This window comes from Dendrobates tinctorius, unplaced genomic scaffold (assembly GCF_039654945.1).
Source record: "Dendrobates tinctorius isolate UK_male_01 unplaced genomic scaffold, ASM3965494v1 ptg000065l, whole genome shotgun sequence".
NCBI lineage: Eukaryota > Metazoa > Chordata > Amphibia > Anura > Dendrobatidae > Dendrobates > Dendrobates tinctorius.
In genome coordinates this window covers 15,092,485-15,107,439 of record NW_027361733.1, presented here as the reverse complement: position 1 = coordinate 15,107,439, position 14,955 = coordinate 15,092,485, and the positions used below count along the sequence as shown (strand labels likewise).

At 45.4% G+C, this 14,955-nt stretch overlaps 1 protein-coding gene across 1 annotated transcript in view; it reads right to left on the bottom strand.

Annotated features, from left to right (window-relative positions):
- Window positions 1–14,955, bottom strand: part of DOK5 (docking protein 5) — a 115,384-nt gene that overhangs the window by 22,856 nt on the left and 77,573 nt on the right. Inside the window, exon 2 of the mRNA XM_073580657.1 lies at window positions 3,515–3,622. Coding sequence (XP_073436758.1) covers window positions 3,515–3,622 — 108 coding nt within the window. The remainder of the gene's footprint in view (window positions 1–3,514; window positions 3,623–14,955) is intronic.

Below are 14,955 nucleotides of genomic sequence, written 5' to 3'. Positions count from 1 at the left end.
CTGGTGCATGACAAGGAAAAGGGGGAGTTCCTTATGGCCTTTATAAGACCATGGTATACACTAGTCCAAAAAAAGAAATATTTACCGCTGTGCAGAGTATTTCAGGAGAGGAACATGCTGATCTTGTGGAAACTGAAGGATCCACAGCAGCACAGAATATTTAAGGAGAGTGGCTGGAACAAGGTCTCCCAGCAGCACAGAGGACTCCAGGAGTGGAGCGTAATATCTTCTTTTTTTTTTTAAGCCACACCTGCGGAATATCTAAGCCTGCTTTATTACTTGCAGAGCTAATGTATGGAAGCCTGTCACGTGTTATACTATTCACTAATCTGCTGTATCTAAGCTTATCATGTGTGATACTTTCCCAGAGAATCTAAATCAATATTTTCTATGACAAGCAAAGGGAAAAAAAAAAAACAGGCTGTACAGGAAACATTTACCCGCTAGGCCTGGGGTCACCGACCGTGGCTGAGCTCTCTGTCAGTCTGACATAACCTGAGCGTAGATGGTGGCAGCAGTAAATGCAGTGCATTAATAAGAATCACCGGCAAATCCTCTATATACTTCAGTTACTGCACTCTCCACTAATGATTAAGGCTGAAAACATCATTTATATGGCAGAAAGCATAACAAGGTGTCGGACGCGAGCACCCACATTGTGTGGGGCATAATTATGTGACATTACAGGTTTCTCCTCCTGTGCCTTTCACTAATGTGTGATAAATGCCTGTGAAAAGTGCGACAGCAAAATAACAGTTGTCACTGTAATTCTCCTGCAAAGGTCCCGACTGGCCCTCCACAATATAATTTATAAATTGTTGGAGCGAAGTAATCATAATTCAGAACAGGGAAATGTTCAATGTGGATAAAAGTACAATAAATGTACTAGAAACTAAGTACTAAATTGCCACCCCCTTATGTACAAAAATATAACTATTATAATACTGTCCCTATGTAAAAAAAAAAATAAGTACCATACTATAATACTGCCTCTATGTACAGGAATATAACTACTACAATACTGTCCCCTATGTACAAGAATATAAATACTATAATACTGCCCCTATAAATAAGAATATAGCTACTATAATTCTGCCCCTATCTACAGGAATATAACTGCTATAATACTGCCCCTATGTACAAGAATATAACTACTATAATACTGCTCCTATGTACAGGAATATAACTACTATAATACTGCTCCTATGTACAAGAATATAACTACTATAATACCGCCCCCTATGTACAAGAATATAGCTACTATAATACTACCCCCTATGTACAGGAATATAACTACTACAATACTGTCCCCTATGTACAAGAATATAAATACTATAATACTGCCCCTATAAATAAGAATATAGCTACTATAATTCTGCCCCTATGTACAGGAATATAACTGCTATAATACTGCCCCTATGTACAAGAATATAACTACTATAATACTGCCCCTATGTACAGGAATATAACTACTATAATACTGCTCCTATGTACAAGAATATAACTACTATAATACCGCCCCCTATGTACAAGAATATAGCTACTATAATACTGCCCCCTATGTACAAGAATATAACTACTACAATACTGGAGAAGTGGGCAGCAACTAACAGAATGGTTTTTAACAGGGAGAAATGCAAAGTACTACATCTGGGCAATAAAAATGAAAAAAGCATATATAGAATGGGAGGAATAGGGCTAAGTGACAGCACATGTGAAAAAGACTTGGGTATACTAATAGATCACAGACTGAATATGAGTCAACAGTGTGATGCAGCAGCAAAAAAGGCAAATGCAATTCTAGGATGTATTAACAGAAGCATACAGTCTAGATCACGTGAAGTCATTATTTCCCTCTACTCCTCTTTGGTCAGACCTCATCTGGAATATTGTGTCCAGTTTTGGGCACCACATTTTAAAAAAGACATTAACAAACTGGAGCAAGTTCAGAAAAGAGCGACCAGAATGGTGACCGGTCTGCAAACCCTGTCTTATGAGGAAAGGTTGCAGGATTTGGGAATGTTTAGTTTGCAAAAGAGAAGACTGAGAGGAGACTTAATAGCTGTCTACAAATATCTCAAGGGCTGTCACATTGTAGAAGGATCAACTTTATTCTCATTTGCACAAGGAAAGACTAGAAGCAATGGGATGAAACTGAATGGGAGGAGACACAGATTAGATATTAGAAAAAACTTTTTGACAGTTAGAGTGATCAATGAGTGGAACAGGCTGCCACGAGAAGTGGTGAGTTCTCCTTCAATGGAAGTCTTCAAACAGAGGCTGGACAGACATCTGACTGGGATGATTTAGCGAATCCTGCTTTGAGCAGGGGGTTGGACCAGATGGCCCAGGAGGTCCCTTCCAACTCTACGATTCTATGATTCTATGATTCTATGATTCTATGTCCCCTATGTACAAGAATATAAATACTATAATACTGCCCCTATAAATAAGAATATAGCTACCATAATACTGCCCCTATGTACAAGAATATAACTACTATAATACTGCCCCTATGTACAAGAATATAACTGCTATAATACTGCTCCTGTGTACAAGAATATAACTACTATAATACTGCCTCCTATGTACAAGAATATAACTACTATAATACTGCCTCTATGTACAAGAATATAACTACTATAATACTGCCCCTATGTACAGGAATATAACTACTATAATACTGCTCCTATGAACAAGAATATAACTACTATAATACCGCCCCTTATGTACAAGAATATAGCTACTATAATACTGCCCCCTATGTACAAGAATATAAATACTATAATACTGCCCCCTATGTACAAGAATATAACTACTATAATACTGCCCCTGTAAATAAGAATATAGCTACTATAATACTGCTCCTATGTACAAGAATATAACTACTATAATACTGCCCCTATGTACAAGAATATAACTGCTATAATACTGCCCCTATATACAAGAATATAACTACTATAATTCTGCCCCTATGTACAGGAATATAACTACTATAATACTGCTCCTATGTACAAGAATATAACTACTATAATACTGCCCCTATGTACAAGAATATAACTACTATAATACTGCCCCTATGTACAGGAATATAACTACTATAATACTGCTCCTATGTACAAGAATATAACTACTATAATACCGCCCCCTATGTACAAGAATATAGCTACTATAATACTGCCCCCTATGTACAAGAATATAACTACTATAATACTGCCCCTATGTACAAGAATATAACTACTATAATACTGCCCCTATGTACAAGAATATAACTACTATAATACCGCCCCCTATGTACAAGAATATAACTACTATAATACTGACCCTATGTACAAGAATATAACTGCTATAATACTGTCCCCCATGTACAAGAATATAACTATTATAATACCTACCCTATGTACAAGAGTATAGCTACTTTAATACTGTCCCTATGTACAAGAGTATAGCTACTATAATGCTGTCCTCAGTGAATATAAATCTTCTTTCTTCATGCAGAATTTCTCCTATTTACCTTATGATAACATCGGAAGTATGCCGCTCGCTCATCTGAAAACTTCTCCAGACGCTTGGGTCCTTTACTAGAAGCCTTCTTGAATACTAACCAAAACCTCTGATAAATCTGCAGGTAGAGAAGCAGAGATTTGTCACACACCAAACAGTCTCGACAAACTTATTATATCCTTAATAAAAAACACTGTAAGTTTTATATTGTTCATATTTTGTCTTGATTTTTTTAGAAAGCTCAAAGCTGTGGCTTTCTGTACCCAAATACAACATATCACGCAAAAAGCTATCAATGATGTGGTCCATCGGCAGTCCACTCCCAGAGGACAAGGGCCCAGAAGGCCAAAGTGTGGATTGGGAATAGGTGGCCTTCCCTTGCTGATGCTTTGAGGGCCCAAAGATGCTCATAGCATCCACATAGGTAGCAATTGTTGGCCAAGAGCCCCGCTGTATTTCTGCCCACCTCCCAAAAGAAGTAAGTGATGAAAGGGATCCTCAAAGTCACGTAGATTTTCTCTTAGACCAGCAGGAGGGAAACTCATAAGGTTATCACATCTATAGTAGTCCTTGTAGCAAAGCAAATGCATATCAGTGAACACCACAAAATAAATTAATACTAACCCCATTCATCAGATTCAGTTTGCTTGAACAACGAGCAGCCTGAATCAGACACATGGACAGCAACATACTGTATGTTTTAGTCTGAAACATTGTCAACACATCATCGGGGGACTATGGGCTCGATTGATTAAAGCTTTTATGCCAGTATTCTGCTAAGTAACAGATGTGCATTGTCCATATAGAGAATAAGAAAATTGGTACTGTGCAGTATTCATATATCCAGAAAAAGAGAAGTGGAACTATGCTTTGTCCTTATATACAAAATAAGAGAATTGGTACTGTGTTGTACCCATACATACAGATTAGACCTTCAGCCTGGGATAGCTCATTGAATCTCACGGCTTTCAGTATCACCTCTATGCTGATGCCATGCAGATCTACATCTCTGGACCTGATATCACCTCCCTACTGACCAGAATTCCACAATGTCTCTCTGCTATTTCATCCTTTTTCTCTGCTCGATTTCTAAAACTTACCATGGACAAAACAAAACTCATCATCTTAACCCCATCTCACTCACCCCCCAATAGACCTATCCATCAAAGTCAATGGCTGCTCACTCTCTCCTGTCCCACAGTCTCGCTGCCTCAGGGTAATCCTTGACTCTGATCTCTCCTTCAAACCACATATCCATCTCCTTTCTACTTCCTGCCGATTTCACCTCAAAAATTTATCCCGGATCGGTACATTCTGTAATCAAGAATCTGCAAAAACACTAGTGTATGCCCTCATCATCTATTGCCTTGACTATTGCAACCTCTTGCTCTGTGGCTTCCCTTCTTTGACTCTCATTCCCCACCTATCCTAAGCACTTCTGCCCAACTAATCCACCTTTCCCCCCCGCTATTCCCCGGTCTCTGTCCTCTGTCAATCCTTTTACTGGCTCCCCACTGCCCAGAGACTCCAGATCAAAACCCTAACCTTGGCATACAAAGCCATCCACAACCTGTCTCCTCCATACATCTGTGACCTAGTCAAAGTCCTGAACTCCTTAATCCAATTGAGATGCTGTGACATGACCTTAAATAGGCAATTTATGCTCGGAAATCCTCTAATGTGGCTGAATTACAACAATTCTGCAAAGATGAGTGGGTTAAAATACCTCCAGAGCATTGCAAAAAACTTACTGCCAGTTATCACAAACGCTTGATTGTAGTTGTTGCTGCTAAGGGTGGCCCAACCAGTTATTAGGATTAGGGAGCAATCACTTTGCACACAGGGCCCTGTAGGTTTGGATTTCTTTTTCCCTTAATAATAAAGACCTTCATTTAAAAGCTGCATTCTGTGTTTACTTGTGTTATCTTTGTCTAATATTTACATTTGTTTGGTGATCTGAAACATTTAAATGTGACAAACATGCAAAAGAATATGAAATCAGGAAGGGGGCAAACACTTTGTCACACCACTGTATGTCAAACTCTGACCCACGGTCCAAATCTGGCCCGCAGGGTGAGTATATTTGGCCATAATGCCGGGTGACCCCTGGTGTCCCCTGCTCAGCAACCACTTTCAACTGTATTGGCATCTCTAGTACAGTTGAAAGCACTGATGGAGGAGGGAGCATCGGTTGAAGTCTCAGTGCAGCGGGCGTGATGACGTCATTACAACTCGCCCACTGTGCCAAGCAGTGAATAGTTTCAGATCCTTCTCTGCCGAGACCGGAGCAGTTTTAATGTGGGGCCTATTATTGTGTATGGAGGACAATGCATGGCCCCTTTATACTGTATGAAGCACTGTGTGGTGCTTTTATACTGTATGGAGCACTACATTTGGTCATTATACTGTATGGAGCAATATTTGGGGACTTTATCTGTATGGAGCACTATGTGGGGTCAATTTACACTATGGAGCACTATGTGGTGCCCATTATACTGTATGAAGCACTATGTGGAGCCATTATACTGTATGGCTCACTAAGTGTGGTCATTATACTATATCAAGCACTATATGGGGTCCATTATACTGTATGGAACACTATGTGGGGCCATTATACTATATAGAGCAATATATGGGGTCAATTTTACCATTATACTGTATGGAGCACTATGTGTGGCCAATATAGTATATGGAGCACTATGTGGGGCCATTATACTGTATGAAGCACTATATGGGGTCCATTATACTGTATAGACGACTGTGTTTCTTTCCCTATGACCCTAATACTGCTTTATGTCCCCCTCCCGCTGATGCTTAGAGTTTACTGATGATGGAGATTTTCCCCATACACTCTAGAAAATCTCTGGTAGAGCATAGTGGACATGGATAATCTTGCTACATTCTGCATTGATGTAACTGTCACTTTAAATGTTGATGGATTTCCAGGATGCAGCAATTTCTGCATTAAACTCGTTCGGATACAAGCACAATTCAGTTTAATTAAGGAACCACTGTGTCTGGGCTGCAGGGGGATATCGAACCGTGCACGGGTTATGTGACCTTTCATTCTCCAAGTGTATTACGCCGGTAGTGATGATCAATAGTAGTGACCCGGAATATCGGAGACGGCAGTGTGTCCGCTGTGGTCCTGTCTCACAGGTCGGGAGTCTGGTTGCTGTACACTTCTCCTCTGCTGCTATACCCGTCAAGCGATCAATATAGATTATCCGGATTACCACTCAATTTACATCTCAATAATTCGATTCGTTCCAGTTCTATGTTTTAAAGGAATGCCATCAATAGCACTACAACCTGAGGACCCCGTGGAAAAGCTACAGGTGGTCCACCATCCTAATTGTGATAACATCACCTGGTGCGGTATATATGGAATACTAAAATGAGGGATTTTTAGAATTTATTACTGAAATGTATCAGAAAATGTCTTAATGGGGTTCTGTATTAAGATTAGCTTGCTGATCAGTGGGTGTCGAGACTTTTGAGGTAAACCTGGACAACCCCTTTAAGATCTGGATTTTGTTTGGTGCTCTAGATGTGGCCAGAGTTTAAGTAAAGCTTGGATGATATGTAAAGATTGCAGGAAACCTTTATATGGACCCGAATGAGGAGAGAAGGGATCTGATTAATGGTGGCTGACCTATCAATCAATTCATCATTTTTTTCCCTTGCAGATATTGAGAAGATATTAGATCATTCTCATATTAGTTTATGCCCCTGTTTGTGCTCGCTTTAGTCTTTTGTGTGTTTTTTTCATAAATAATTTACTTCTTTTATTAGGAAAATGTCAGTAAGCTGCTTTTCAGCAGCTAATCAGCGGCATTCCTTATGCCAAAAATTTTACTCCAGTCAGGGACTGGAGTAATATCTGTGGTGAGGCGCACACCACTCGTCAGAGGTTCCTGATTTATTTAAAGCCAGGTGCCTCTTCATGAATTGGGAGTGTCTGACTCCAACACGCCTCCTCATCAAAACCAACGTGAACATCATCTATCTTGATGAGATGGGCCTATGTTTCATACGTTTTTTTTTATTTCAGCACCAGGGTGATATCCCTAATGTTTGTTCTTTGCTGACAGTAGTATGCTCACCAGCCTCCACCTAGTTCTTTTCCTGGCGCCGCTTCTGTTCACCATCTTGTGACCGAAGCTTTTGACTGACCGCAAGTCAGAGGTAATGGTCAAAAGCTCTCAATGTCAAAAGCTCTCAATGTCAAGGTCATTTTTTAAAACATTGCCTAAAAGTAGAAAAAAGTCTGTTTTATTCCAGTAACAGCACCACACCTGACCATGGCTTTGTCTGGTATTACAGTTTAGCTCTATTAACGTGAATGGTGTGTTACTGTTTTTTGGAGAATAAGCAGACTTTTTTTTAGCCTTTTTTATTTAGTAACATCAACAGTTGGGAAGGAGGAGACAGCGAGGGGCTTATTGAGCAGTGGTGCTCGCTGGAAGACCGGTGGGAGAAGAATGAAGAGGAGCTGATGGGAGGTCAGGGTGGGAGACAGGTACATGGAAGGTCTAGGAAACACCAGTTGAAGAGTTTATAGTTTTTCACTTTTAACCCCTTCCTGACAGATTCGGTTCATACAGAATTTATTCAATGTATATCCAATGCACCTCGGGGTGGTCACAGATTTCAGTGATCGTCTAATTTGCTTTTCTCCGCCACCGGCCAGATCCGAAACAAAACAGCTGTGAAGGTTAGAGAGCGATCTGCAAAAATAGACTGTCCTTTATTATTTGCTGGCAGCAAGGTGATCACGTAATCTGGGTCTCATATGTCGCTGAGATTTCTGAGGTTCACTCTAAAGTCATCCATTTACTGCTTAAAGGTTGTTTTATGAAGCGGAGAGGGGAGTCCTTCAGAGGACGATGCACTAGCCCCCTCCCACGGACCCGCTGACCCCATCTTTATAAAGGCTTTGTGCACACGTTTAGTATTTGTAGCAAATTTCTCTTGCAAAAAAATAGAACGTTGATAGGAAAAACACTGCAGAAAGTACGTGCGTTATTGACCCATTTTTCATGCAAACAATCGCTGCGTGTGAACAAGCCCTTATGTCCTTTTATTACAGATTCTCACTGTTACATGAGATTGATCCTTCATTCCTTCTCCATATTATCTAAAGAGCTGTGATTTAGTCTTATAAACCACTATAGCGGCATTTTATCAGTGAGCCATTTGTCATGTATGCATAGGTTTCTGGAGAGCCGACTTACCCCAGTAATTACCATTACTCTCTTTATATGTAGCTGTGTTATCACTATAATCCTATAAAGTCGCTCCTTCAATTTTATCAAACTAACTCCCAAGTTGTAGCCTCCTGAAATAGTATGTGTTGCTGGAGACCAGCTTTATATTCATTACAATTGTTATTCGTCTCTGTGCCCACACAAAAATTATCACAGTGGCCTGGTCTCACCCCCTGACATACTCTGTGCTGCTGGAAACTTGTTTCTTATACTATATAGAGTAATCTGCCTCCATTAAGCCCCTCCCACTGCTGCACCTCTTCAATTCAGCTCCGCCTACATCGACATGCGTCCTACGCACCTATATTTAACATTAGGTACGCAGCCATGCTGATGTGTGCGGATGCCTCTGCTTGCGTCGACGCAAAACCATGCAAGCGGAGGCATCCACAGATGTATCGCCCGCTAGGGCAGTGGGGAAGCTCGGTACCGGGTCACTTCTCAAAGGAGAGGTGTCACAGCAGCCATGACCCGGTCAGTGGCCCTGGGCATCCAATAAAAGGGATAGTGAAAAAGGCCTAATGAAGTGTTCGTGATGCCGTCTGTGGAATTCAGTCAGGGGACCGTCTCTACTATGCAGATCCTCTGGGATGGTGACAGGGCAGCAGAGATAGTTGAGCTCTCCACAGGTAGAACTGTATCCGAGGGCAGTTTGGATGTACAGTAGATGTTAAAGGTGAGGATGGTGAGTGTGGTGCAGGAATGATTTGGAAGACACAGCAGGGTGCAGTTTCCTTTACCTTTTACTGAGCAATGCAGGTACAGTCCTTAGGTTACAGATGGTTCTGGAGCCGGTCAGCCTGGAAGCAATTTGGAAATTTCCTTGGTCAAGTGGGTTGTGAGGCCTCCTTTCTAGCGCTATTCTCTGAGGTACTTGCTGCTGTATACTCTATTTAAGTCCCTCTTTCTGTCTGATGCTTAGGTAGAACTCCACTCGCATGATAGGCACCTGGAGTCTGCTTCAGGGGTCGCTCCTGTCTGGCATCTCACACGTGCTGCTGTGTCATCGAGTATCAGTAGGGGACAGAGGATCTGCGGTCCTCTGCCCTCCGGATTCTTCTGCCAGGGCTTTAGTACCCACACAGCCTTGGGCTCCGGTGCCCGGTCACTGGCGCTCAAGCCTGCAGTAAGCTCAGATGGAGCTCCTATCCCCAGCTCCTCTCCACACATCCTCTCTCAACCTTGTGCAGACTCTAACTCTCTCCACTAACTTCCTCCTCCTGAACAGAGAGAGTAGTTCCCCTCAAGTCAAGTTTAGAGCTGCCTCTGCTGGCCTGGAGCAGGAACTGTGTTGTATGCTGGAACTATCTGGTAAGGGGCTTCCTTCTTTGCTTCCAGGCATGACATCACTCCCCCTGGAGGGAGACAAGGCCATTGTGGCCACCAAACTCCTGGGGTGCCACACATACATCAGCATGGTCTGGGTACCCAATGTTAAAGATAGGTATGCAGAACGCATGCCGACATAGGCGGCGCTGAATGAAAAAGGTGTGGCAGTGGGAGGGGCTTAATGGAGGAACTATGCAGCCCTCCGCAGCTCTGCCCAACGCAAATATGAAATCAGCCATACATTTACCTATAATGTCGCACACGCCTCTCTTAAATCCTCTGTGCTTCAAGGAAGAGCCCTACTTTTTTTGCACTAAGTAACCACAGTCTGTTACCTCTTATAAAATCTACAAACTCCTCTCCTTAAGTACTCTGTACTGTTGTGAGCCCTACCTTATTTTGTGCCCCAAGATATTGAATCCTTGTAAATTTCCATTAGGGTAAAACATTTTGGTATTCCCAGAAGTGAGATGTCATTAGTTCATTGGTTTTGTAAATCCTCCCCAGTGATTCCCTCCAAAGAGACCAAACTCCTCCCCAATACTGTCCTCCCTGGAGACCACAATCCTCCCCAGTGCTGTCATCCCAAGAGACCACAATTCTCCTCAGTGCTGTCCTCCCAATAGACCACAAATCTTCCCAGTGCTGTCCTTCCAGGAAACCACAGTCCTCCCCAGTGCTGACAAAAATTCTCCCCAGTGCTGTCCTCCCAGAAGACTACAATCCTTCCCAGCGCTGTCCTCCCAGAAGACCACAATCCTCCCCTGTACTGTCCTCCCAGAAAGCCACAATCTTCCCCAGTGCTGTCCTCCCACAATTCTCTCCAGCGCTGTCCTCTCCGGAAGCCCACAATCCTCCCCAGTGCTGTCCTCTCAGAAGCACACAATCCTCCCCAGTGCTGTCCTACAAGAAGAGCGCTGTCCCCCCAGAAGTCCACAATCATCCCCAGCACTGTCCTCCCAGAAGACCACAATCCTCAGTGTTGTCCTCACAGAAGAGCACAATCCTCCCCAGCGCTGTCCTCCCAGGAGACCCCAATCCTCCCCAGCGCTGTCCTCCCAGGAGACCACAATCCTCCCCAGCACTGTACTCCCAGGAGAACACAATCCTCCCCAGTGCTGTACTCCCAGTAGACCACAATTCTCCCCAGCACTGTACTCCCCGAAGACCACAATCCTCCTCAGCATTGTACTCCAAGGTGAATTATGTTGTGCATCTTTTGTATATATCGTGTAATGTGAATTGTAATGTATGTATTAATGTATGAGACAGTATAGGATAGGATAGGGGATAAGTGTTAGGGAAAGATACTGTGGCGCCCCTGAGGGTTCAGTCACCACAGAGGTACTGCACCTCCTCCTGAGGTGTAGTATCCCACTCTCCAGGTAAGATGGGAACCCCTGACCAGCCTCCAACACCTACATCCCACACAACATAGTAGTGTAGCAAAACACCTTTGGTGGCTCCCTGCTTGGAACACGAAGAGTGCTGGGAGGTGGATGGAGCTTAGACTGCACAAGAGAGCGGGAGAATATTAGGAGATGGTCAGTCTGTGAGAGAAGATCCCCTGAGAGGGATGGAGTGAAGGAGGTGCTGCAGCAGACTCCTGTGACCTGGAGCTGCTGGCATGGGAAAGAGAACTAGAAAGCCTGATTCTCCAGAAGGAAGAAAGATTAGTATGGAACGTAAGGAGAAGAAGAGAACTAAGGATTAGGGTCGGAGCGGAGCCCTTCCTCAAGTTTTAAGTGCATGGCCGGGGTCCGGTCCCCGAGGTTATATGGATACTGATGGTCCTGCAGCAGACACCGGAGGAATAGAAGTTGTCACCACTTTATTCCCACCTAAGACTTGGGGGCACAACAGCAACGTGAGTGAGCCGGGACTTGATAGCAAGGAGTCCCCGAAGCAGGCTACAGCTGTCTGCCGTACAAGTAGAGTTCTAAATAACATCAAGAAGGAGGAACTTGGGTTTAACACACAACCACAAGTACTTCAGTGCAAGCGCTAGAAAGGAGACGTTCACAACAGGCACACGAAAGGAAGAGCTGGAAAGGTTAATTCCATCTGCCTGGGAGTTGGCTGAGCCCCTGATCTGGAGACCGCAGCATTGAAGCTTTGGTTTAATTGAAGCGGGCACCTGTCTGTGCCAAGAACATGAGTAAAAGAACTGGAACTGCATTCATCTGTCTCATTGCCTTCTTCCTGCACCAGCCCACTTAGCACTGCTACATCTCCGTGCCTAACACTGCACCATCTACTTCTCACTATCTCCTCATTTGCCAACCTCATCTACTCTGCCCTGGGACTACAGCCCTACCTGTGGAGGGCTACAACATCATTGCTACACCACACCATCTGTCCCAGAGAAGCAACCCTGCAGCGCTGGTCAAACTGACCAGAAACCACAGGTGGCGTCACAAATCATCTCAATGACTTTATCCCCATCATTCTACCACCTTTTACATTGACCGCCTGAGACCACGGGTCGTGTCACTGCCGCTGTGACATCTCCCATTGAAAGCAACGGGCCCGGCACCGAGTACCCCATGGCCTCTGGGGGCGAGTCAATTTTGGCGTTACGAACAGGATGACGAAGCCCGGTACCACTGGGTCCTGTGTGCTGCAGATTTATTGGACTTAAAATTGCTGAAAATGTGCAAAACAACCAAAATGATAGACTGTAAAATGGACTCTCAAAATGGCCGCTGGCGTGGTGAAGAAGGGCGTGACAGCATGGGTGGCCCTAAGAAAAGAGTGCGAACTGTCCTGGACCTCCCCTGCCTGAACTTCTATGGAACAGCAACATGGCCTACCCCCAAAGAGGTTCGGATACTGGCTTGGTATGTAGGCAGAGGAAGACGCCACCCCAGGAAGGAGGAGCAAAGCCCTGTGGCGGGAAAGGAGCCCAGGAAGGGGAGAGAACGCCATGTTGGAGGAAGGACGGAGGCCTGAAGAGCGCGAGGAAGCTGAGGTTTGTCTTCCCCGGCGCACTAGCCGAAGGCTTCGATCCTGCTTTCACAATGGACCGCCAGCAGCTGGAGGAAGAAATTGCCCAGCTGACCCACCATCTGTGGCTGAAACAAGAGGCTCTGTGGACCATGAATCTGCAGCGCGCCCAGGAGGGACCTGCGCCAATGGTACCTCCACCACTGATACCCGTCACCGCTGCACCAGCCTCACCGCCGGCAGCATCTGCTACCTCCGCGGCATCTGTAACATTGCCACCAGCGTTTGCTGCCGCCCCCACTCTGGCACCACAGCCGGACGTCGCTGCCTGCCAGGAGGAGTTACCCTAGGGCCTGGGAGCAGAAGAGGAGATGGCGACTGCGCTCCTGCCTGGACCTAGCGCGGCCGCGCAGGTCCCACTGGAGGCTCCTGCAGACTCGGAGTCAGCATCCGCTCAACCACCATCGCCGCCCGCTGACCAGGCAGCTCCAGCAACCGCTGCCACTGGCTGCCATCCAGTGCCTGCACCGGAGTCGGAACACCGTCAGGAGGCGCCAGGTATGACCGCCGCCCCTGCGACTGCTGAGACCACTGGGTGCCCGTCTGCTCCAACGTCCGGGCAGGTCGTGCTGGACCTAGTCTGGGACCGGGATACTAGTCCCTGGGGGGGAACACCAGAACCCCTGGCAGTGGAGCCCTTGTCCACGGTGGGTAGAAGCCAGCCCCAAGAGGTGGAGGAGGAAGAGCCTTACTATCAGCAGACTATCCGCAAGCTGGCAACGGAGCAGCGGGAGCAGCAGAGACTGGCAGTGCTGGGCCCTGACATGGACTGGAAAGAATAGGCCCGTGCCGGGCACTACGGTCCCCAGGACTCGGCCGGCTGGAGTCAAGTCCTGAACTTCAATCTGGAAAGGGGGTTTGGCTTCATCTCAGACCCCCAGAGGATCTCCGACCTCTTTGTTAGCTGGAGGGATGTAGAGTCCCACCTCCGGAGGGGACACCCCGCTCGTGATCTATACCCAGGAGAGTACGTCACCTTCACCCGGCACGAGGGGCTACGCGGCTGGTATGCCCTGAACGTGCGCCGCATCCCGGAGGAGTTTATAGTAGCCTACAAAAGGGACAAGGCCTATGTTCAACTGGCAGAGGCAGTCCCCACCGTGGTATTTGTACCCAGCAAGGCCAAGCAGGCCACATCCACGGGAGTGAAACACCCCCGGGTACAGGTTGCCACTAGAGTTGAGCGACTTTGGTCGGATCGGGTTTCATGAAACAAAATTTGTTTCAGATGAAACTGGTCCGACTAGGGCAAAAAAAGTCAGAGTTTCGTCCGAAACCCGACCCCAATGCAAGTCAATGGGGGAATAAAAGTCGTCGTTCATCCACTCAATGCAGACTTTTATTCCCCATTGACTTGCATTGAGGTCGGGTTTCGGACGAAACTCCGACTTTTTTTGCTCTAGTCGGACCAGTTTTATCTGAAACAAATTTTGTTTCATGAAACCCGATCCGACCAAAGTCGCTCAACTGTAGTTGCCACCCCTGCTGTACCACAGGCAGCAGTGCCACCAGCTGTCAGACCAAAAACCAGGGCAGCGGAGATACCACCTGAAGCTGATGTGCTACCCCCACAGGCAGCTACTGCTCAAAGACCAGCTGCCACCCCATCTGCACAGGCAGCCATCCCCAAAGTCCAACAGGAGGAGTACCTGCAGTTTTTGAATCCATCAGCAGGACGCGGACATCCTGAAAGTCTTCCCTGGAAGCAAAAGAAATCTGATTCTACCACCCCTGGAGGAGACCATCACTAGAAACATTTTAAAATCATGACTGTTACCCAGGAGGGTATTGGCACATTTGCCCTTGTTATTGTTCTTCAGTTTTGCCTCAGTTGGCATCAGTGTTA